Genomic DNA, 24,018 nt, shown 5'->3' with positions numbered 1-24,018 from the left:
AGGTGATGGGATAGGGGATTTCCAGGAGAGGGGGAAGGGACCTGGAAAGGGGATAACATTTGAAATGTAAATAAAGAAAATATCCAATAAAAAAACAAGAGCTGCCCCCATAGGCTCATATATTTGAATGCTAGTCATCAGGGAGTAGCACTGTTTGAAAAGGATTAGGAGGTATGGCCTTGTTTGAGGAAGTGGATCACTGGGGGTGGTCTTTGAGGTTTCAAAAACCAACAACAGACTTAGAGTCTTTCTTCCTGCTACCTATGGAAGTAAAACTATCTCAACTAATTTTCCATTATGCCTGTGTGTGACTGTGCTTCTCTCCATGATGATAATAAACTAAACCTCTGAAATCATAAGCAAACTCCAATTAAATGCCTTGTTAATAAGAGCTGCTGTGGTCAAGGTATCTCTTCATAGCAGTATAACAACAGCTAAGACAAGTAGCTTAACCCAATATGGTCAAGACTTTTGTCTTAATCGTTGCTCTATTGCTGTGAGGAGACACCATGACCACAGCAACTCTTAGAAGTGAAAACATTTTACTAGGGGCTTGCTTACAGTTCTAGAGGTCTATTCCACTATCATTGAGGCAAGGAACATGGTGGCAGGCAGGGCAGTGCTGGAGAAAGAGTTGAGAGTTACATCCTGAGCCATAGGGAGAGAGAGAGGAGAGAGAGAGAGAGAGAGAGAGAGAGAGAGAGAGAGAGAGAGAGAGAGAGAGAGAGAGATTGGACCTGATCTGGGCTTTTGAAACCACAAAGCTTTTTCCAACAAGATCACACCTCCTAATCCTTTTCAATTAGTACCACTCCATGATTACTTGGAGTACATTAGGTCAAATATATTAGATCATGGGAGCCATTTGTATTCAAAGTATGACAACTTTATTGAATACTTGTTCAAGTATAGCCCCCTGGATTTATTATACCAGAGTAATGAGAGCACAGAAACGATGTTCTAGAGACAGGATTTTCATTTGTTTGGTGGGGGCTTGTATATAATGGGTGTGGGTGTGTGTGGGTGGGTGTGTGTGTGTGTGTGTGTGTGTGTGTGTGTGTGTGTGTTACAGATCTGGAAAGTTTGGAAAACTTCTCTATTGAGGCATCTGATGACAGTCCTATCTACCATCTCAAGAAAGTTAACATTGACTCAGCTCACCAACACTGTTCTTGAGAATTAAGAAGGCCCGCTTGAGTATTTGCCTGAGAACTAGAAAGGTAGATTCTGGGATACATATTATAAGACATTTTTGTCCTGATTGGGGCTCATGAACACATGATTTAATACTCTAAGGAAAATACCTAATATTATAGGTTGGGTCGTTTCTGCTCAATAGTGAAAAATAAATTCCTTGGCCAAAGCAGTGCTCAATAATCAAATCACTGTAGACTGAAGGGGCCTTATCTGGAATCAATGAGAAAGGAGGCTCTTGGTCCAGTGAACACTTGATGCCCCAGTTTAGAGGAATGTTAGGGCAGGGAGACAGGAGTGGGTAGGTAGGGGTGGGGGAGCACCCTCATAGAATCAGGATAAGGGGGATGGGATAGGGGTTTGCAGAGAGGAAACCAGGAAAGGGATAACATTTGAAATGTAAATAAATTTAAAAAAGATATTCTGAAGGAAAAAGATCACTTTAAACCACATCTGGCTCGGCAAGGACAGATACATGCTGTCATACTTTGCTGCCCCTTCTGGTTTTTATTCCCACTTTTTCTAAACTTAAATTTTATTTTTAAAACATTAGAAGGCATGCATCCTGGCTTTTAGAAATATCCCCCCCAAAGAACCAGAATAAGTGACATTGTCTGGATGTTCCGGAGACTTCAGCTAGGAAGCCTGGGCAGATGTGTACAGTTACCATGTTGAAAGAAAACACATTCATGGACAAGCTCAGTTTAAGATGTATGTTAATGAGCACGCTCAGTTTAATGTCACTGTTCAATAAGAAGTGATAGTGGACACATTCCTACGTGTCACCCCAAAGTCACAGGGCACACATTTGAAATGCTAATAGGAACACTTTAGGGCATACTTAGCTTATGTCATTAAGATGGGAGATGAAAATACTTCTGGGCATGACAGGTTTCTTCTTTTCAACAAGGTTTTTGTTATCCTCTCAAACACTCTCAAATGTTCTTGTCTCATTTGTCTGTTAAAAAATTTCCTACTCTTGCCCACCATGCCAAGATATGTCACTCCTCACCCTAGTGGGTAGATTCATCATCATCATCATCCTAAAGTAAGCTACTAAGCCTTAGGATCCCAAGGACCTCCCATAACACTCTAATTTGTTTCTTTTGTATTTTTTATTACAACATCTAAAGGCATATATTTTCATGACACAAACCATGGAATTAGACATTATTTTTAAGAAGAGACAAACAGAAATCTTGGAGCCAAAGAAGTTAAAAAATGTAAATAGGAAACACAGTTGAAAATTTCAACAACAGAACTGATCAAATTGAAGAATTTCAGAACAAACAGGCATAGAAACCTATTTGATAAAATAGTAAAAACTTCCCAAATATTGGAAAAGACCCAGATAACCAGGATACTCGAAGAATCTCAATTATCGTCTACCAAGAAGGTTTCCTTTGAAGCATATTATTATCAAACCAACAAAACTTCAAAGAGAATTCAACACTGGTAAGAGGAAAGTGTGAAGCCACAGAGAAGGGAATCTTCAATAGAATAGCTGCCTATTTCTCAGAAAACTTACAGGTGGGAGTGAAGGAGATCCAGAAAGAAACAATATGCCAACCAAGAATACTATACCTAAAAAAAATCTGTCCTTCAGAAATGAAAGAGAAGTGAGCCCCCCAAGACAATAGAAAACTAAGGGATTACAACAGTCACAGAAAGGAACAAGATATGTTTGAATTCTTCATATATATATAAAATCAGTAAAGATGTCGGAATGCAGGATTCTCCAAATCAGTAAATGCACAGAAAAGATGAAAAACCCATACCTAATTTTAAAAAGGAAAGAAAGAGAAAAGAAACTGAAAAGCTAGGTGTGGCAATTCATGTTTGTTGGGGCTTGGTTCCAATGCTTTGATTTAATGGGGAATCTGTGTGTCCGAACACTGAAGGGCCTTGTCCCCAATTGGTTTTTGACTGATTAATAAATATGGTAGCGGCTAATGGCTGGACAAAGGTTTAGGTTTTTAGGTTTGCCTGGGCTGGGAACTGAAAAAGGGAGCCAGAGAATCACCATGACTTGAGGGAGAAGGATGGGATGTAGGAGTTACAGGAGAGAAAGCCTCCAACCATGTGAGAATTCTGGTGGGTGGCCACTGGCCACTTCCTCAATTGGGGTAGGGTAGCTGGGGAAAAGTTTAAGAGTGCCCAGACTTTAAGGTAGCCAAAGCATTTTAAAATAAACTGGAGTGTGTGTGTGTGTGTGTGTGTGTGTGTGTGTGTGTGTGTGCCTTCCATTTGTGAGTCCAGATAGCCCATGGGCAGAGGACACTTTAGTGACCCCTCCAGGAGCCAAAGCAGTGTAGCTAAACTCATCGCTACCTGTGTCTATATTCCCAGGACCCAGAAGACTGAGCCAGGAACATTGCCACAATTCAAGTCAGTGGGAAAGAAAAAAACAAAAAGCGAATAAAACATGCCATACAGAGTTTTAAAAATGATATAAATTATCAAGGGAATTTCCATTTGACTTTTTGAAAAGTCAAAACTCAAGCCTTGATTAGAAAACTAACCAACCCTGAGATTTCACCTCACACCGGTCAGAATGGCTAAGATAAAAAACTCAAGAGCAAGTGCTGGAGAGGTTGTGGAGAAAGAAGAGCACTCCTCCACTGCTGGTGGGATTGCAAGCTGGTGAACACACTCTGGAAATCAGTCTGGCAGCTCCTCAGAAAACCAGGCATAATATTCCCCGAGGACCCTGCTATACCACTCCTAGGCATATACCCAGAGAATTCTCCCACATGTAATAAGGACACATATACCACTATGTTCATAGCAGCCCTATTTATAATAAAGCTGGAAAGAACCCAGATGTTCCTCAGCGGAGGAATGGATACAGAAAATGTGGTATATATATATACAATGGAGTACTATTCAGCCATTAAAAACAATGAATTCATGAAATTCTTAGGCAAATGGATGGAACTGGAGAATATCATCCTGAGTGAGGTAACCCAATCACAAAAGAACACTTATGGTATGCACTTGTTGATAAGTGGATATTAGCCTAGAAGCTTGGAATACCCAAGATCAAATGATGCCCAAGAAAGAGGAAGAAAAAAGTATAGATACTCTAGTCCTTCTTAGAAGGAGGAACAAAATACCCACAGAAGGAAATACAGAGACAAAGTATGGAGCAAAGTCTGAAGGAAAGACCATCCAGATACTACCCCACCTAGGAATCCATCCCATATACAATTACAAAACCCAGACACTATTGTGGATGCCCACAGTGCTTGCTGACAAGCGCCGGATATAGCTGTTACCTGGGAGGCTCTGCTAGTGCATGACAAATACAGAGAAAGAAACTCTCAGCCAGCCACTGAACTGAGCACAGGGTCCCCAATGGATGAGATAGAGAAAGGACCAAAGGAGCTGAAGGGGTTTGCAGCGCCATAGGAGGAACAGCAATATGAGCCACCAAATAACCCTAGAGCTCCCAGGGACAAAACCATCAACCAAAGAGTGCACATGGAGCTACGCAGGGTTCCAGACACATCAGCAACAGAGGATGAACTTGTTGGACACCAAATAGGGGAGAGGCCCTTGGTCCTGCAAAGACTTGATACCGTAGTATAGTGGAATACCAGGACAGGGAATTGGGGGTGGGTTGATTGGGGAAGGAGAGATGGCTTACAGGATTTTCAGGGGAGGGGGGAACCAGGAAAGGGGACAACATTTGAAGTGTAAATAAAGAATATACCTAACAACAACAAAAAAAAAGAAAACTAATCAAGAAGAAATTTTATGTATTGCATATTTAGGCACATTTAAATATAAATATATAGTTTTGACAAACACAGGTATGAAGTGGAATGTGATAAAATTTTAAAGAGAGTCTGTCATTTGCTCTGTAGATGTTATAACCACTTGAATTTTTCAGTTGTAGTCTCACATACCTTATATATAATGTTAAATTAGGATGACTGAGAAAGATCATACAATTTATTAGAAGTAAGGAAGAGAAGAGAAAGGGAAATCTCCCTTGAGGTGTATCACAGCCTTGGTTAAGTTTTATTTGCTTTAGCTTATTTTACATATTTTTATTTTCATTATAATGTATATATTTATTTTATTATATTTTATTCACACACATATATACATACACACACGTATATATATATATTCTCTGAGAATTTTGTATACATTTTGGCCACATTCAACCTCCCTTCCCCAACTTCTTAACTACCTCCCTTTCATTAAACTTTGTTTTTCACCTATATCAGAGCCAATTTGTGCCTCCCTACTATCTGTGGATGTAACTTCTTCCACTAGATTATGGTAGAACTATCAACAATTCTCAATAGCTAAGAATTACCAGAGGCTCCTCAGCAAGAGGTCATGGCCAAGCCCCCTCACCATGCTGGGATTGGTTCACACGTTCACCTGCTCTGATGCATCCAGAGACATTGTTTCCTTGTAGTCCTCCGGCTCTTGAATTCTTTTCTACAACACCCTAGAGTCTTTAAAAGGATATGTGTGGAACTAGAGCCATGTAGAAGTGGTTAAGAGCACATGCTGCTCTTGTAGAAGACCAGTACCAGTTACCAGTCCCTGTGTCAGGCAGCTCACAACTGCTTCTCACTCCAGCTCCAGAGAATCTGACTTCCTCTCCTGGCCTCCAGGAGAGGACACACACATCCACATGTATTCATATAAACACACATACATACAGATTCTTTTTAAAATAAACTAAATATGAAAAAGAAAATACATATTTAGAACATCAGCGAAGAGGAGGCTTGCTTACTGGTAGGTGCAGGAAGGTGTCTGTGGGAGAAGAGCCGACATTCAAGGTTCCCCAGTAGAAGGCAGGGCCTTGATAAGTCTTCGGAGCAAGCCTCCAGGATGCAGAGCGGAGCCTGGAGACATGACCAAAAGAGGAGGCTGAGGAAAACTCTTCCCAGCTCTCCTCCCAAGCTGACCCAGCCTTCTCTCACAGAGATCAGGACTCCGTTGACATACTGAACTGGCAGTATAACCATAGCAATCAGGATACCTACTCTGTTCTAGTGCTGAAGTAAAACATCAGATAATTGGATAGACCCCTTCAAGTATCTGAATCTTGGGCTTTTCACCACCAAAGGAAGAATTCATAACCTCTCAGATTCTTGGCATGCTTTGTGGGTCGGGAGGAGCATACCTCTTGAAGAAACTTGTTTTCATGTCCAGAGAATAAATGGTGAAATTCCTCAGCAAAATGCCATTGATGCTAACCACTTTATTTAACCCTGTGGATGGGAAGCAGAGAAGAGTCTAGCAACAAGTGCTGGATATTCTCCAAAGTTTGGGACAGAGAAATACAGGTTATATATGCTTCCTTTCAAGGAATACAGCCAAGAGAGCAAATACTAAACTGACCTATTGTCTGAGTTTTCTTGTTGTATGCTTTCACAGGACTGAAAGCTTTCCCCACTTAGTGTAGGGATTTTTTTCCTGAAAGAAGACTGAGTCCTGACCTAAGATAGACTGGCATCCAGCATAACTATTCTACTTTCCTCCTCCAGGTCAAAGGAGGGGGCACAAAGTAACATCGCTGCTCTTGGGATGAAATAGCCCACTTTTCAGGGGGTCATTTCAGTCATCCCAACCCCAAAACATCCATAGCTATAAGCTTCAAGTAAAAGAAGAAAAGTTACATTTTTCTCAAGACCAAAGCCTACCTTTCTGCTCATTTTGAATTCTCCATGAGTAATTGATTCGACCTTGGTTCTCAACCAGGATCCTCAGAAGCTGACAATCCTGCTTAGGGGAAACAAATTAGTGGAAACAAAACAGCCATCAAGAGCTCATATTCAAGAGCATGTTCTATTTTCCAAGTCCTAAGAAACTGGGTAAAGGAGGTTTAAAGACCAGCAGTTCCCAATCCACAAGCTTCTGCCCTGCCCCTCACACACACACACACACACACACACACACACACACACACACACACACAGAGAGAGAGAGAGAGACAGACAGACAGACAGACAGACAGACAGACAGACACAGACACAGACACAGACAGTCACAGACACAGACACAGACACAGACACAGACACAGACACAGACACAGACACAGACACAGACACAGAGAAAGAGAGACACACAGAGTAACAGACCCTGGCTCATATCCCATACTTAATCTACTCTTCTTTTATCTTAATCTTCTTTTTTGCTGGGTCTGTTAGGATGGGCAAAAACAACCTTCCATTCTGCTTTTGATCCAAACAGGAGCCAGATGTTGAATTAGGCCTAAAGAGAACTTCTACTCTCACTAAATAATTCGTCCTGTAGATAGGCTACCAAAGCTTAGAAAATTCCTTAAGATTATGGCCCTACATACTTTCTACTACAAATTCTACATGAGAAGAAATAACATAGTGGGAGAAAGTGCTAGGCAAGCCCCCACATCATACTGCCTGTGAAGGGACAATCAACAGTATCTCCTGGGCTGTGGGATTACTTACCTGAATTTCAGGAATTTGCAGAAACTCATTATTCTCATCCAGATTTCCTATACTTTTGTCATTCAAAAACACCTACGAAAATAGTCAGCATCAGATTGATCAATAAGCTTACCTGAAGAACAGATATTTAGGTAGAAGGTAGAAGAGAAAGACAGGTACTAACTTCCATGTTCAGACGACTAGAAGTTGAACAGGACTCCCCAGTAGACTAACTTACAGCAAAATGAACAATTAAAGTCTATTTGATTTGATTCTATGTTTCCTATGATTCTATAATAATGGTAAAATAAATAATAGCATATAGTGAAGCGAATCTGTAACTACACTGGCCAACAGTGGAGGTAGGCTACACACCACCAGAGATGCATGCTGATGCCTACCTGTGCTGAATCATGAACTGAAGCAAAGAGATTGCCTCCAAAACAGATGGAAGTCTCATAAAGGACCAATCCAAATGACTGACCACTGCCATTGTTTATTGGAAGATTCTCCATGGTGACTGGAGTGTGTAACATGACCGGCTATGATGGATACAGGGCAGAAACAGAAGACAAAATGAGGAGAAACCATGATCCTTCTCCTAAGACTCTCATCGCTATTTGTTGGACCACACAATGGTCCTCAAAGATTTTTTGAATAAAACAATTACAAATAGATGCCATGACAACACTTCTATGGTAATATATTCACTGTCCAAGAAATTTGGAGTAATATGGCATTGGGAAGACCACACAACTACTATAATCATAAAAACTAATTAGCAGAATAAACAAATGCATTGCAAATAACTGAAGACAAAAGGATTTTGAACTCAGCAAACAGTTATGTGGACAATTTACTGTCACAGCTTCTTGTCTAAAATAGCAACAATGGAAGTAAAGCCAATATAATTCAAGAGTTTTGTGTCTACAATTAGGACAGGTTTATCATTTAGAGGGAGAGAAAGGCATAATTTACAAATAAAGCCCAACTAACGGTTAATGAAGAATATTACGTTCATGGGTCCTTAGTCAGTGACTTTGCATTGTGGATCCTATTTAGCATTCAGTAAGTGAGTCCATCTAAGATGTAAGATGTAGGATCCTCTAAGATAGGCTACCCTGCAGTGTTTGCTTTCTCATTCTTGTTGCTAATTCTTCTCTGAGATCTTTACCATCTTCTCCAAAGCAACAGGTGGTTCCTGACCCATCATTCCAGGTTTAGATACAAAACCAAGGAGTAAATTTCAAATTCCCCCATGAGAAAGATTCCCTGATGAGCTGGGGCCCACATCCTTCTCCCCTGCTTCTCCATGGTCTCACCCTCTACCCCATCGCTGGCACCCAAGCAGTACTCACCTTATTTAAGTACGGTAGGATATCAAACAGTGGCAGGTAGAATGAGAGATTCACAGAGGGATAGACGGTCTTGGGAACAAGAAGAGGCAGTGGAGGTAGAGAGCGTGCTGCAATGACAATGGCATTGGAGCACAGGGCAAAGTGGCTAAAAGGACCATTCCTCTCTCTAAGCATTCCCATGACCCTCTGTGACCATTGCTTACAAAGACAGAAACAAAACAAAACAGAACAACAACAAAAAACAAAGAGTTTTATCCTAGGATATAGGTGTGCTTCTCCGAGAGAGATAATAGGGGCCATTTTGCATACAGATCTGGTGGAGACACATATCTAGGAAGCATTAATTCCTTGTAGACAGCATACCTAATAAGCACATAGTAAACATGTGTACCTGGTGGAAACAGAGACAAAGAATGCTCCATCTGCCAATGTTGTCTCTGTTATAGCCCTCACTAGACAGCAAAATGGACGCATTTAATTTAAGTTAAAATAATAAGTCATCTTTCTGCATATGCTGTTACTAGGTCCCACACAATACCAACATTTTGCAAATAAGAGATTACTCTTCATCATCACATAACACACCACTATCATAATTTTTATTTCAGTAAAGAAAGTTAAAGGTTTCTAACTGGACATACGACCCATCTAGCTTTTAAGTGGGAAACCTGGAAGTTGAGGTTAGATTGTCCTTGCTCTCAAGAGCTTCATAAGATGCAATCCCCCCAACCCCCCAAAAAAGACTTTTGCCTTTTTTCCTTCCCCCACAAATTATGGATAACTCATAAGAATGCCATCCTCCTACTAAGTTGATAAGTACCTGAACCAGATGCAAAGAGTTTCCGAAGCTTGAAATACTTGTCTGTGTAATCGCCAGCCTCAGAGAGCACAGCATCATAGTCTACAAGACAGAGGTTCCTGTTTGGGACATTCAGTCCGCCACAGCAGGCCCTGCTTCAAGCCCGGGGACATGTGGAAACCCAGATCCACCAGAGATGAGACAGAAGGAAGAGGACGCATCCTCTGCCTCTGGCTGGGATATATGGATGTAATATCAACCTGGAAACCTGGGGTTCACCCTGCTCTTTCATTTTCTCACAGACACTCCAGTCCCTTCAACCCAGGATCCTAGGCCTGCGAGCTAGACCTGAGAGCACTGGGGTCAGTGCACAAGAGGGAAGCAGCCCATTTAGCGCTCAGAAGCCTGCCTGCTAGAACGGCAGCTGGCTGGGCCACGTGAATGTTAAGGAAAGGAGATGAAAATCCTCGGTGCTCAGAAGAGATTGCTTGTTAGGACCTCGTGATACAAGAGCATGATTCTGGAGTCTCCCCCAGCCCCAAAACTGTAGGACCACACAGCCCAGGGGACTGACCACACCATCACCACTTGCCATAGCTAGTCACGACACCAATGTGATGTTTTTCATGGCGGCCACCATTTATAAAACCAAAGTTGGTTCCGCCGTGGAACATATACATGTTGAAGGAGAGTCCATAGCTGATGAATTTATATATTGTGCGTCGAATTTCTGTTGGAAAAGAAGAGGTTGAAAGCAAAAGGGAGACAGCGATCTTAGATGAAAACAATCATTTCCAGCTCCACCCAGCACGGTCAATCTTGTAGTGTTTTCCACCATGAACTAGGTGGAAGCATCTAGAACCATTCTTGAAAACTAAATCATACAGTTTTTATCACTATTGCTCTGTAGTAGAGTTTAAAGTCTGGGATATTGAATCCCCCTGAAGTTCTTTTATTGTTGAGAATAGTTTTAGCTATCCTGGGTTTTTTGTTATTCCAGATGAATTTGAGAATTGCTCTTTCTAACTCTATGAAGAACTGGGTTGGGATTTTTATGGGAATAGCATTGAATCTGTAGATTGCCTTTGGCAAGATGGCCATTTTAACTATATTAATCCTGCCAATCCACGAGCATGAAAGGTTTTTCCATTTCCTGAGATCTACTTCGATTTCCTTCTTCAGAGATCTGAAGTTCTTGTCATATAGGTCTTTCACTTGTTTGGTTAGAGTCACCCCAAGATATTTTATGTTGTTTGTAGCTATTGTGAAGGGGGTCATTTCCCTAATTTCTTTCTCAGTCTGCTTATCCTTTGAATATATAAAGGCTACTGATTTGCTTGCGTTAATTTTGTAGCCAGCCACTTTGCTGAAGTTGTTTATCAGCTGTAGGAGTTCTCTAGTAGAGTTTTTAGGGTCACTTAAGTATACGATCATATCATCTGCAAATAGTGATAATTTGACTTCTTCCTTTCCAATTTGTATCCCTTTGACTTCCTTCTGTTGTCTAATTGCTCTAGCTAGGACTTCAAGAACTATATTGAAAAGATATGGAGAGAGAGGGCAGCCTTGTCTAGTCCCTGATTTTAGTGGGATTGCTTCAAGTTTCTCTCCATTTAGTTTGATGTTGGCTACCGGTTTGCTGTATATTGCTTTTACTATGTTTAGATATGGGCCTTGAATTCCTGTCCTTTCCAAGACTTTTAGCATGAAAGGATGCTGAATTTTGTCAAATGCTTTTTCAGCATCTAATGAAATGATCATGTGGTTTTTTCTTTGAGTTTGTTTATGTAGTGGATAGCATTTATGGATTTCCATATATTGAACCATCCCTGCATCCCTGGAATGAAGCCTACTTGATCATGGTGGATGATCGTTTTGATGTGTTCTTGGATTCGGTGGGCAAGAATTTTATTTAGTATTTTTGCATCGATATTCATAAGGGAAATTGGCCTGAAATTCTCTTTCTTAGTTGGGTCTTTGTGTGGTTTTGGTATCAGCGTAATAGTGGCTTTGAAGAAGGAGTTGGGTAGTGTTCCTTCTGTTTCTATTTGGTGGAAGAGTTTGAAGAGTATTGGTGTTAAGTCTTCTTTGAAGGTCTGATAGAATTCTGCACTGAAACCTGTGCTTTTTTTGGTTGGAAGCCTATCTATGACCCCTTCTATTTCTTTAGGGGTTATGGGTCTGTTTAGATGGTCTATTTGATCCTGGTTTAATTTTGGTAATTGGCATCTGTCTAAGAAAATGTCCATTTCCTCCAGATTCTCCAGTTGTGTTGAGTACAGGTTTTCTGAAAGCATCCAGTGGAAAAAAAAGATAGTCTTTTCAACAAATGGTGCTGGTTCAATTGGAGGTCAGCATGCAGAAGAATGCGCACCGATCCATTCTTATCTCCTTGTACCAAGCTTAACTCCAAATGGATCAAGGACCTCCACATAAAACCTGACACACTGAAACTAATTGAAAAAAAACTGGGGAAGACCCTGGAGGACATGGGCACAGGGGAAAAGTTCCTGAATAGAACACCAATAGCTTATGCTCTAAGATCAAGAATTGACAAATGGGACCTCATAAAACTACAAAGTTTCTGTAAGGCAAAGGACACCGTCAAAAGGACAAAACGTCAACCAACAGACTTGGAAAGAATCCTCTCCAACCCTAAATCCGACAGAGGGCTAATATCTAATATATACAAAGAACTCAAGAAAGTAGAACCCAGAGATCCAAATAACCCCATTAAAAAGTGGGGTACGGAGCTAAACAAAGAATTTTCACATGAAGAACTTCGGAGAGCTGAGAAACACCTTAAGAAATGTTCAACATCATTAATTATTAGGGAAATGCAAATCAAAACAACCCTGAGATTTCACCTCACACCAGTCAGAATGGCTAAGATCAAAAATTCAGGAGACAGCAGGTATTGGCGAGGATGTGGAGAAAGAGGAACACTCCTCCACTGCTGGTGGGATTGCAAGATGGTGCAACCACGTTGGAAATCAGTCTGGCGGTTCCTCAGAAAACTGGGCATGTCACTTCCTGAGGACCCTGTTATACCACTACTGGGCATATATCCAGAGGATTCTTCAGCATGCAATAAGGACACATGCTCCACTATGTTCATAGCAGCCCTATTTGTAATAGCCAGAAGCTGGAAAGAACCTAGATGTCCTTCAACGGAGGAATGGATACAAAAAATGTGGTATGTTTATACAATGGAGTACTATTCAGCCATTAGAAACAATGAATTCATGAAATTCTTAGACAAATGGATGGAGCTGGAGAACATCATACTAAGTGAGGTAACCCAGTCTCAAAAGATCAATCATGGTATGCACTCACTGATAAGTGGATATTAGCCTAGAAACTTTGAATACCCAGGACATAATCCACAAATTAAATGATGTCCAAAAAGAATGGAGGAGTGGGCCCTGGTTCTGGAAAGACTCAGTGCAAGAGTATAGGGGAATTCCAGAACAGGGAAGTGGGAAGGGGTAGATGGAAGAATAGGGGGACAGAAGAGGGTTTATGGGACTTGCGGGGAGTGGGGACCCAGAAAAGGGGAAATCATTTGCAATGTATAAATATATATATATAAAGAAAAGAAAACTAAATCCTGGAACTTGCAGCTTCTTTCTTTTCCTTTCTTTTCTTTTTTCTTTTCTTTTCTTTTCTTTTCATTTTTTTCACTAGAGCTTTGCTACAAATCGACCCCAAACTGCACGTACTAAATGATAGTCTAAAACTCCTGTCTTATAAATTTCTAAATTTTAAAATTATTTACAGATCACAATCATAAGTATGCCCTCATTCCTACCTTCCCAGGACAATGTCTCTAAGAAGTGTTAAGTTGAAAGCATTGTATTACTGTACTGTGCCTGTGGTATTTATAATCTTGGGTCACAGAAACTTCCATTTTTCCAGCATATTTAACAGTGAACTCCTCTTCCCTCTGGCTGCCATGAAAACTAGAAGTGGGCAGATCTGTGCTCCTTACTGTTTGAAAGACCACATATGGCTTATTTTTCTCTCTCTGCTTCTGCTTTACTACCAATCAAATGAAGGCTTTAATTCCCACACCATCACAGGAATGAAGAGTCAATTAACTGACAAAAAACTATGTGTAACAGTCAAGACCCTGTGCCCCAGACATAAGAGATCACATATCTGTGGCTTGGTGGCACTATGGTTGGTGATGGTGGCCAGGTTTTGGGGTGATTCTGGTATTGTTCTTATAAGATGTTTAATGGTTATGGTAGCCAGACTTTCCTGGCTTCACGTTTTAACAGCCCAAAGCTAGATCTTGCCTGTTTCTCAGACACCAATACTTAGGCAATTCTCCCATTTTTGGGACAAGTGAGTTTTTCATATAGCTGTAACAAAATAGCTCCATGGCAACACACTTATGCTAAGTGAATGGAAATTGCCGGGCATTATTCTGAGTGGCAGCATTAACAACCCTAGACTTCCCCGATTCTTCACTTTTGAGGAAAGGATCTTTTATATCATATTTTACTGAGATGTAGTCTTTGTATGCTTTTACGGGTGATTTGATATCTGTGTAAAAAGCACAATAACCAAACCGGGATAAGGAGTGTGTCTGTCTTATTAACCATTGATCATTTTTGTTTTGTTTTGTTTTTTGGATTTTTTGGGTTTTTTTGAGACAGGGTTTCTCTGTGTAGCCCTGGCTGTCCTGGAACTCACTTCATAGACCAGGCTGGCCTCGAACTCAGAAATTCGCCTGCCTCTGCCTCCCAGAGTGCTGAGATTACAGTCATGTGCCACCACCGCCCAGCAACCATTGATCATTTTAAGCTGGGTCTTTACAGTCACTTTTCTTAGTCTTTGAAGGTCTCACAGATTGTTTTAACAAGAATTTGTCTCGTTAATCTACAGAAAGCCCCGCCTGATGTCTCCCTTCTAGGTGCATTTCGGGGTCTGTCCCTGGGCTTCTTCCCTTCTCTCTACATCCTTCTCAGTCTCTAATAACTACCACTCCACTCCACTCTTCAACAAGATCAACATTTATTTTTAACTCCCATACATGTGGGAGAAATCGAACTTGTCATCCTTTAGCTGGGTGACTTCACCTGACAGAGAACTCCAGTTCTAAGACTGTTGCCACAGATGGCAGGGTTTCCTTCTTGTAGGGTTGAACAGTACTCCATTGTACATATTTACCACATTCTTTTTATCTATTTATCCACTTGTGAGTATCTAAATTAAATAATCTCCATCTGGCCCTGGGGACAGACATTTGACTCAAAAGTAAAAGAAATCTGCTTCAAGTCTCAAAGCTACTGCTGAAGCCTTGAGATTAAAGTCCTGTTCTCAGAACCCAGGATCCAAGTTCTCATCTCTCAGTGTTTGTGGGCTTCTAGTAACCACCACCATTTTGTTGCCGACGCCATAGAGTCTTCCTAGGGATGAGTATGACGTCATGCGAATGCTCAAGAAGAACTGCGAAGAGCTGAGAAGAACTATTTCCTGTCCTGGTTCTCTGACCACACCTGTTTTCCTGCAGCACACACCCTGGGAAAATAGACTGTAGAGTGATGTTTTAATTTCAAACAATCTGCTTGTTTCCTTTCATGGTAAGATTGCTATAGGGTAGGTATCATACTGTGTGTGCACACAAGCATGGTCAGCGCTTGTAATTAGCAAAGGTCAGATGTCACGTGTGCACAGGAAAGCCCATAAGCAGAGAGCAACGTGAATGATCCGTAGCACAGGGCCTTCCTGACTCTGAGTCAGAAGCAACGGGTCACTTACCATTTGCACTCTTCTCCATGTGTTTACTCCCCCACGAGTCATACCAGCCAGTCCAGTATTCCATAATCATAATGGGCTTATCAGTCTACAAACAAAGCAAGTCAAACATTCAGAGTAACAAAGGAAAACAGAGCAGAACAAAGGGATACCGTGAGAGAGAACACCAGCAATATGTCCCACCTCCTGCCCAATTCACAGTCTCTCCTGTCTTGAGACAAACTCTCTCACATTCATGTAATTTTTATTTCTAACCATACTTATTTTGTCACTTTTGCTAATGAATTATTATATAAACATTTTCAGTTTTTCTATCTTTATGAATTGTGCCTTTTATGGTAATAAAATGATTATGAACACACCGAAAACTGTCTAGTAATTATTGAACTTTTACTATTACGAGGTACAGGATAAAGAATTTTATTTAAGTAGTGCAATTTAACAGACCCACAGTGATAAATTACCACTCCCACTGTACAAATGAAAAGGCATAGGGTACTACAAACGTAGGCCACTATACAACTTAGCTCAGCTCAAACGTGCTTTAGCTGGGATTTGAACTAGTGAGCCTGTAGCTCCTGCAGCCACGATCCTAACCATCACACTGTGCTGTGGGTGTGATCACAAATAACTCATTAGCATTGACTATATAGAAATAAATCAAAGTCATGTATTTCCCAACTCTCTAGAACTCATTTTTTATCTAAAATGTGGGCATTCCTTTTAAAATGTATTTCATACCAGCCTAAACCCTTGACCAAACATACTTTCAAGTTAATAACTGTATTCATGCCACTTTCAGAAGCATTCTCAAGTATATTGAACAATGAAGGCTCTTGTTCAGAAAGTAATATCTTAATAGCAAGCCCTGAGCTTGGGCCAAATGTGTTAAAATTTTGTCTGCACACTGATGTTCTGTCTTTCTGTCTCTCTGTCTCTCTGTCTCTCTGTCTCTCTGTCTCTGTCTCTCTCTGTCTCTCTCTCTCTCTCTCTCACACACACACACACACACACACACATATATATATATATTAAATGTAAAATTAAAAATTAGAAATGACTGCAAAATCCCTAAGGATTCAGAATTTTAACAACATATTTTAAACACAGAATAAAGAAAAGTTTCAAGAGACATATTTGGATGCTTTGGATTCAATATAAATATAATGTACCAAAATTAGTATGGTGTAAGTATAGGAAAATTGATACCAATAAGGATTTATATGAAGAGAAAATAATCAACACAAATAATGTATATACATAAATGTATACATTACAAAATGTGTACATAATGCATACTTTTTTTCAGAAAACCTCAGGGCAAATATTAATCTAATTTTAAAAACTGTGAAGAAAAGATGTCAAGAAGATAATTAGCTGGGGTGTTCCATATGCTTTTCTTCATAAAAACTAAAATTAAAATAAGCAAGAAAGATGATGGCGGTATCTTACTGGAATGGTTGAGAGAAGGCACAGGCGGCGTCTGACAGAGACACCGTGGAATATTATTACTGCATACAGCCCTGTCCCGGGTGTCCTTATTCTGCTTGAGCCCTAGCAGCACTTTGCACATGGCTTTTGACTCAGTGATAACTGCTGAGTGGACTCCGGTTGACTCTAGTTGAATCAGCAGCACTCACATGTAACTATCAAATCCCAGCTCTGTGCATGGATTTCTGCATCCCTTCGTGTCCTGATGTCCTTATAAAGTGGAGACAGCAACAGTACCTACCACATCGCCGTGGGAGAGTAAGGAAATCATAAGCACCCAGTAGAGGGCCTGGCACACCAGTGCTTAGCAAATGTCAGCTACTCTCAAAGTTTGAATATGAAATGTCCACCGCATGTGCATAGGCTCCGTCTGGCAGCACTGTCCTGGGAGTTTCTGGAAACTTCTGGAGGTGGGCACACCTAGCTAGGAGATGGAAGTCACTTAAGGAGGACACTGAGTATTTTTCCCTTGGCCCCATCCTATCTCACTTTCTGCATCTTGACTAATGCTCTACCCAAGCATGTGGGGCCAAGCAAACCAGGAATGAACCTTCTGACTCCGTAAGATGGCTCAGTGGTTAAGAGCACTGACTGCTCTTCTGAAGGTCCTCAGTTCAAATCCCAGCAAGCACATGGTGGCTTACAATCATCCATAACAAGATCTGATGCCCTCTTCTGGAGTGTCTGAAAACAGCTACAGTGTACTTACATATAATAAATAAATAAATAAATAAATAAATAAATAAATAAATAAATAAATAAATCTTAGACAGAAAGAAGAAAGAAAGAAAGAAAGAAAGAAAGAAAGAAAGAAAGAAAGAAAGAAAGAAAGAAAGAAAGCAAAAACCAACAGCAATGACAAAAAACAAAAAAGAACTTCCTTCCTCAAGTAGCTTATTAACTAATGTACAGAGGATCTATGAGGAAAAAGGAAAGCAACAGAGTAGCCGGATCCAGGTACTTCTCCAGCCCCTTCTCATCCTTTTATATGTGTGTGACCTTTAGGTTAGGTTCAACTGTGACTTTGAAGAAAAGGAGTCATTGCTATCAGGAGAAAAGCCCTGTCCAACATGTCTCTCAAAGGACAGATGACAGAGACTGCATTCTGAAAAGAACTCTACCTGGCCATGAATGTTCTACTGTCTGTTCCATAAAATCCCATGGTCCCTAGAGTCTCTCCCCGAAGATAGGGATCTGAAGGAAAAGCGGTCCATTTCCCTCAAGCCAAAGGCTGAACCAACCCATTTCTTTTGCTCCTCTCCACCTCCTGGCTCTCCAGTAGAGCATGGAGCAGTAAAAACCTCACTCTCTGGTCATGTTTTGATGGAGCCAACCAAGAGAAAGAACTCAAGGCAGCATGGCTCCTCTGCACCCCCACCAAGGGACCAGAAACCATTAGGGAAGAAGAGACCCAACTGCTCAAGATAGCCCTGTGGCCAAAATTCTGGGATATCCTAGCAGCTCCTTGAAGACACATCATGTCCCAGGATTCTCCTTTCTTTCTAGCTCTTAGCTTTGGCTGTCAATAAAGAACTCATTGGTAGAGGGAAGAGGGTTTGGACTTTTGACAGTGGGGGGGGGGGGTGTCTAGCTTGAACCTTAGCTGTTTGGTAGCTCCTCATCTGCTTCATTTTGTTGGAAAATATTTGTTTGATTTTGTTTTTAAAATACACCATTCATTTGGCTGTCTGGCTTTCCTTAGGAGTTGATGAGTTCTAGCCTGGATACAAACACACTGGAGCGCTTCACTTCCATGTTTGAGGCTTAAACCACCACCTGATCCTGTTTAGGTCACTCTGCAGTATGAGCTGGCACAAAAGAAGTCATTTCCATTGTATGAGGTTTGGGCAGCAGTTCTAGATGTTTGGGGGTGCACTGTCAGTACAAGCTAAAAACCAGCGGGTGGTAAGTCCCAGGAAAATGTGTTTCTCTGAAAACTTCTTGTGTTCAGATTTATTAATTGTCTTTGTCTTTTTTTCTTATAACTTGTTTCCTAGGATGTGTGGTGCAGTTACAGTACCAGCTGAAAATGCTTGAAGCCACATAGTCACTAACTAGAGTTTCACTTGGACAATAGCTCCCACTAACACTGGGAACTATAAATACACTATATAATATATTCATTCCACCATGCCAAACTTTCAATGCCTGTTATTCTGGGAAATAGTGAATGGTTTTCAATGTTGGTCCTTGAGATTTGTTTGGATATTTGTTTCTTTTTGTTTGGTGGGTGTGTTTGGTGAGATGGTTTTAGTTTTATTTAGTTTGGGTTTTATTTGTTTAAAGAGGCATTTTTATTTTTTTTTATTTTAGTTTTGGTCTTTTATTTGTTTTTAGAACCCACTTGAAGACAAGGCCAGAAGATTGTTAATTGCTTTTGAATATGAGAATACAGTATCAAAAGCCTCTTTCTCTTATGACATATCATTTCAGAGTTTCAATTTTTTTGTTTGTTTGCCTTCACAAGAGCGGCACAAGAGCAAGCCAGTTGATAATCCAAAAGAGATGGCAGAGGGGCCATGAGTCCTCAGCTGAGAGGCCTACTGTTGATGACTCCTGGGGGAGAGAGAGTCCTGTCTCTTTAAGAGTGTGGCCCCTGAAAGGTTAACCAATTACTAGTGATGGCCCGACTACCTACCACTGAGTATATGAGCCGCACAAATTGAACCCCATAGCTTATTTATAAAAAGAAGAAGACATAAAGCTAGGAGCAGGTGAGCTGAGTGTAGGCCTGAGAAGAGTTGTGGGCAGGAGTGGGAGAGGCAAAGTTCATCAAATACATTGTAGCCATGCCTGAAATTTTCCAATAATTAATAAAAATATTATATTTTTGATTGTGAGCATAGCCTTTAATGGTTAAGCCATCTCTCCAACCTGGGCTTGATGTCAACCACCAGACAGAGCACAGGATCCTCAATGGAGGAGTTAGGCAAAGGACTGAAGGAGCTGAAGAGATTTGCCACCCCATAGGAAGAACAAAAATATTAACTAACTAAACCCCTCAGAGCTCCCCAGGCCTAAACCAGCAACCAAAGAGTTCACATGGAGGGCCTCATGGCTCCGGCTGCATATGTAGCAGAGGGTTGTCTTATCTTGCATCAATGGGAGGAGAGACCCCTGGTCCTGCGGAGACTAGATGACTCAGCGTAGGGGGATGCTAGGGCAGTGAGACAGGAGTGGGTGTGTGGGAGAGCACTCTCATAGAGGCAGAGGAGGGGGAATGGATATATAGTTTGTGAAAGGGAAACCAGGAAGGAGGACATTTGAAATATAAATAAATAAAATAACCAATAAAAATAAAAATAAATATGTATATACATTCAATAGATAGATAGATAGATAGGTAGATAGGTAGATAGATAGATAGATAGATAGATAGATAGATAGATAGATAGATAGATAGATAGATAGATAGATAGATAATTATATGAAAACTCCTGTGCTATCTTTGGTAAGATTTTAGCTGAAGACTAGGGAGGTCTCAGATACTGTCTACTATGGGGCTTCTTTCCTATCAGCTATCAATACAGTTGAAAGGAAAGAGAAGATACTGAATGACAACAAATGAATGGGAAAAGACCAGGTTTCAGGCTAGTGGGATATCCTTCTAGACCTGAGGATACAGCCACAATCACTAAATCTTGCTCAAGGGAATTCCTTTCAAGTTTGAAGTACCACACTCTACTCAAGGCAGCAAAGAGCGATCCTTTGTTTCTGAAGTCGCTTAAATGGCGAGTAAAGATTTCTAAATGATCTAAAGATTATATTCATCATGGGCATCCTGGTTCTCCATGCTGTCCATTCCATCAAACACTATTTGTACAGAGTATATTTAAGAGCAATGGAAAAGATGAGCCATCTGCTTAATAAGACACTGGTGGGGCTGGAGAGATGGCTTTGCAGTTAAAATCACTGCCTGCTATTGCAGAGGAGTAGGGTTTTATTTCTTAGCACCCACACGGCATCTCACCATTCCAGTTCCTACAGATCTGCCACCCTATTCCGGTCTCTGGAACCATCACACATAGATAGTTCACAACGACAGCAAAATAGTCAAATGTAAAATAAAGATAAACAGAACTTTAGTTAAAGTAAAAGACACTGGCTAATCTTTTTTAAATAGCCACTAAGCTTTACTTACGACTTGGCTCCAGATGAGTGTGGCACCTCAAAGCAGACCTAAGACGTTTTACAGTTGCATATAGGGGGCTGGAGAGATGGCTCAGCAGTTAAGAGCACCAACCGCTCTTCCAGAGGTCCTGAGTTCAATTCCCAGCAACCACATGGTGGCCCGCAACTATCTGTAAAGGGGCCTGGTGCCCTCCTCTGGTGTGTCTGAAGAGAACAATGGTGGTGTACTCATATGCAATAAATAAATTAATAAATAAATAAATAAATCTAAAAAAATCTCTAAAGAGATTTTTGTATAAAAGAAAAAGCCTTTCTAGTCTCTACGATAACTGTTCCACTTGTTAGGTTACCAGAAGAAACTGGGATTAAAGAGGATATATAGCAGTTCGTTCAGATACTGAGCTGGTCTCATTAGTCTGCATTCTGGGGGTTTTTTCATCCAAAGGATGAGCCGTTCTACCCTTTCACCCACAAGAAAAGATGTTGATAGAAACCTGGAAAGTCCAAAGTACTAGCAAATAGCTGGCTAAAGAAATGAACAGGGGACCAGGGAGATGGCTCAGTGGGTAAAAGGACTTGTCACACAAGCCTGATGGCTTTGGTTTCATCTCCAAAACCCAGGTAAAGGCAAAAGGAAAGAAGTCATTCCACAAAGATGTCTTCTGACCTCCACATATGTGCTGTGATACATGATCTCTCTCTCTATCTCTCTCTCTCTCTATCTATCTCTCTCTCTCTCTCTCTCTCTCTCTCTCTCTCTCTCTCTCTCACACACACACACACACACACACACACACACACACACATACACACACGTTTTCTAAAATGGAAAAGTAGAAAGGACTCCATGTTATACTACCAAGTACTAACCCCTCATTGACATTCTCACAAATAAAGTCTAAATTTCTGGATTCATCACTACAGAATAAAGTAAACCCCACCAGAGGAAGACACATTTAACCTCTCCTCAGATCCTTCCCAGACCCGCATGCTGAAGGAGCGTGTGAATTTATTTCAAAGACAAGATAACTAATATATGTTATCTCCACCATGCTCAGCTAACATAAATGGTTGAAAGGGGGGAAGGGAAGGAGGGAGGGGAGAGGGAGAGGGAGGGAGAGAGAGAAAGAGAGAGAGGGGGGGAGGGAGGGAGAGAAAGAGAGAATAAAAAGAAGGCAAAGAAAAGAATACTTTTTTATCTAAAGTGAAAAATGGAGGATCCTACTCTTGGGAGGTCCTGATCAACTTTGACTTTAGAGCAAAATGAGAGGAACCTTATTCAGAATAAAAAGTTCCAGCCAATACCACTTTCAAAGAAAGAGGAGAGATATACACTAAGATTCCACGTACTGCAGAATTTTCTACCTAGTATTTCACAAGAGCTTTTAACATCTGTCTAACCTTGTATGCTGGCTAGTCTTATGTCAACTTGATACAAGGTAGAATTATCTGAAAAGAGAAAAACCTCAATCGAGAGAATGGCTTTAAGGCATTTTCTTAATTAGTGATTGACAGGAGAGGGCCCAGGCCATTGTGGGTGGTGCCATCCCTGGGCTGGTGGTCCTAGGTTAGACAGGCTGAGCTAGCCAGGAGAACAAGCCAGGAAGCAGCATCCCTCCATGATCTCTTCATCAGTCCTGCCTCCATGTTCCTGCTTTGAGTTCCTGCCTTGACTTCCCTAAGTGATGGACTGTCACCTGGGAGTGTGAGCTGAAATACTTTTCTCCCCAAGTTGCCTCATAGTGTTTCATCACAGCAACAGAAACCCCAACCAAGGCACCTTGCACCTCCAAACTGAAGGTTTGAGGCAGAAAAGTCTACATTCTTCAAGATTGGCTTTAAACACACCCATTTCCTTCCAATTCTTGAATACACCCAAAATCCACCAATATCTCTTCTGGGTTTTCAGTACAGCAACAAGCACAGAATCCCAACATTCTAGTAAAAGCACCAACAGATCGAGGACGAGCTTCACACAGGCTGATCCCTGTGTCCTCCGAGAGGAAGGATGCCACTTGCTCCCTCTAATATATTCATTTCTCTTCTGGAATACGCCCCTCGTGCTTTTCAGAGTAATCTTGCTGACATAACCCATCAGTGGAGATGTTAGAACAAAGTTCCTTTTCACCATTTCTCATCAAGTGCCTTTGAACCCCACCAAGGTTCAGGGTAAAGTGGTTAGTTATATCTGTATTAAACCACCTGTGTTCTTTAACATCAATTTTATAGATAACAGGATCTTGAGAAAAAACAGATAAAACTCTATGCTGCTTAAAATCTTACCTGCATTGCATGCAGCTTGATAAAGGGATCCTTAATAAATGAATGCATATTGATAGTAGCCAATGCTGTAGAGAAGAAGAGATAATTCTGAAACATTGTGATAAAGTTCATCAGGAACTTGGGGTACGGGGTGGGGGGGGACAAGATGAGTAAAAGTGGTAACAGGATACTGTTTATAACCCACTTTAGAAAACATAAAGGGCTGTCATAGCTATTGCCAAATCATACATGCAGGAACACTATGTTTTGTTGTTTTTTTTTTTAATTTAATCACACTTTGTACAAAGAGGCAGACCAAGGCAAGGCCAGCTAACACAACAGTGCCTAAGAACAGAAGGAAAGTTTCTGATCCCAGGTTCAACACTTTCCAGGGTATAATAATAGGAGCAGAGCTACTCCCCCCCCCAAAAAGTGACAGCAATTCACAGTAGCTACCAATATGCACTAAAGATCACCTCATAATGTTTCCTGGATCCAACCACATGCTCATATCTTGGCATTTTCCCATATTATTATCATTTTGGGGTTAAACTAAATTCTTTGGGATCTGCTTGAG

The 24,018-nt window shown here is 40.9% G+C and overlaps 1 protein-coding gene across 1 annotated transcript in view; it reads right to left on the bottom strand.

Moving 5' to 3' along the window:
* The window catches only part of Glb1l3 (galactosidase beta 1 like 3), a 42,435-nt gene that overhangs the window by 5,404 nt on the left and 13,013 nt on the right, over nucleotides 1-24,018 (bottom strand). Inside the window, exons 9-18 of the mRNA XM_052189670.1 lie at nucleotides 23,463-23,527; nucleotides 15,561-15,645; nucleotides 10,384-10,521; nucleotides 9,813-9,893; nucleotides 8,993-9,099; nucleotides 8,036-8,176; nucleotides 7,656-7,727; nucleotides 6,870-6,948; nucleotides 6,350-6,437; nucleotides 5,957-6,068 (exon numbers count right to left, since the gene is read on the bottom strand). Coding sequence (XP_052045630.1) covers nucleotides 5,957-6,068; nucleotides 6,350-6,437; nucleotides 6,870-6,948; nucleotides 7,656-7,727; nucleotides 8,036-8,176; nucleotides 8,993-9,099; nucleotides 9,813-9,893; nucleotides 10,384-10,521; nucleotides 15,561-15,645; nucleotides 23,463-23,527 — 968 coding nt within the window. The remainder of the gene's footprint in view (nucleotides 1-5,956; nucleotides 6,069-6,349; nucleotides 6,438-6,869; nucleotides 6,949-7,655; nucleotides 7,728-8,035; nucleotides 8,177-8,992; nucleotides 9,100-9,812; nucleotides 9,894-10,383; nucleotides 10,522-15,560; nucleotides 15,646-23,462; nucleotides 23,528-24,018) is intronic.

The sequence above is a fragment of the Apodemus sylvaticus genome, chromosome 7 (genome assembly GCF_947179515.1).
Source record: "Apodemus sylvaticus chromosome 7, mApoSyl1.1, whole genome shotgun sequence".
In the NCBI taxonomy this organism is placed as follows: domain Eukaryota; kingdom Metazoa; phylum Chordata; class Mammalia; order Rodentia; family Muridae; genus Apodemus; species Apodemus sylvaticus.
The sequence above is the reverse complement of the archived record's forward strand: the minus strand, read 5'-3'. Positions and strand labels throughout refer to the sequence as shown.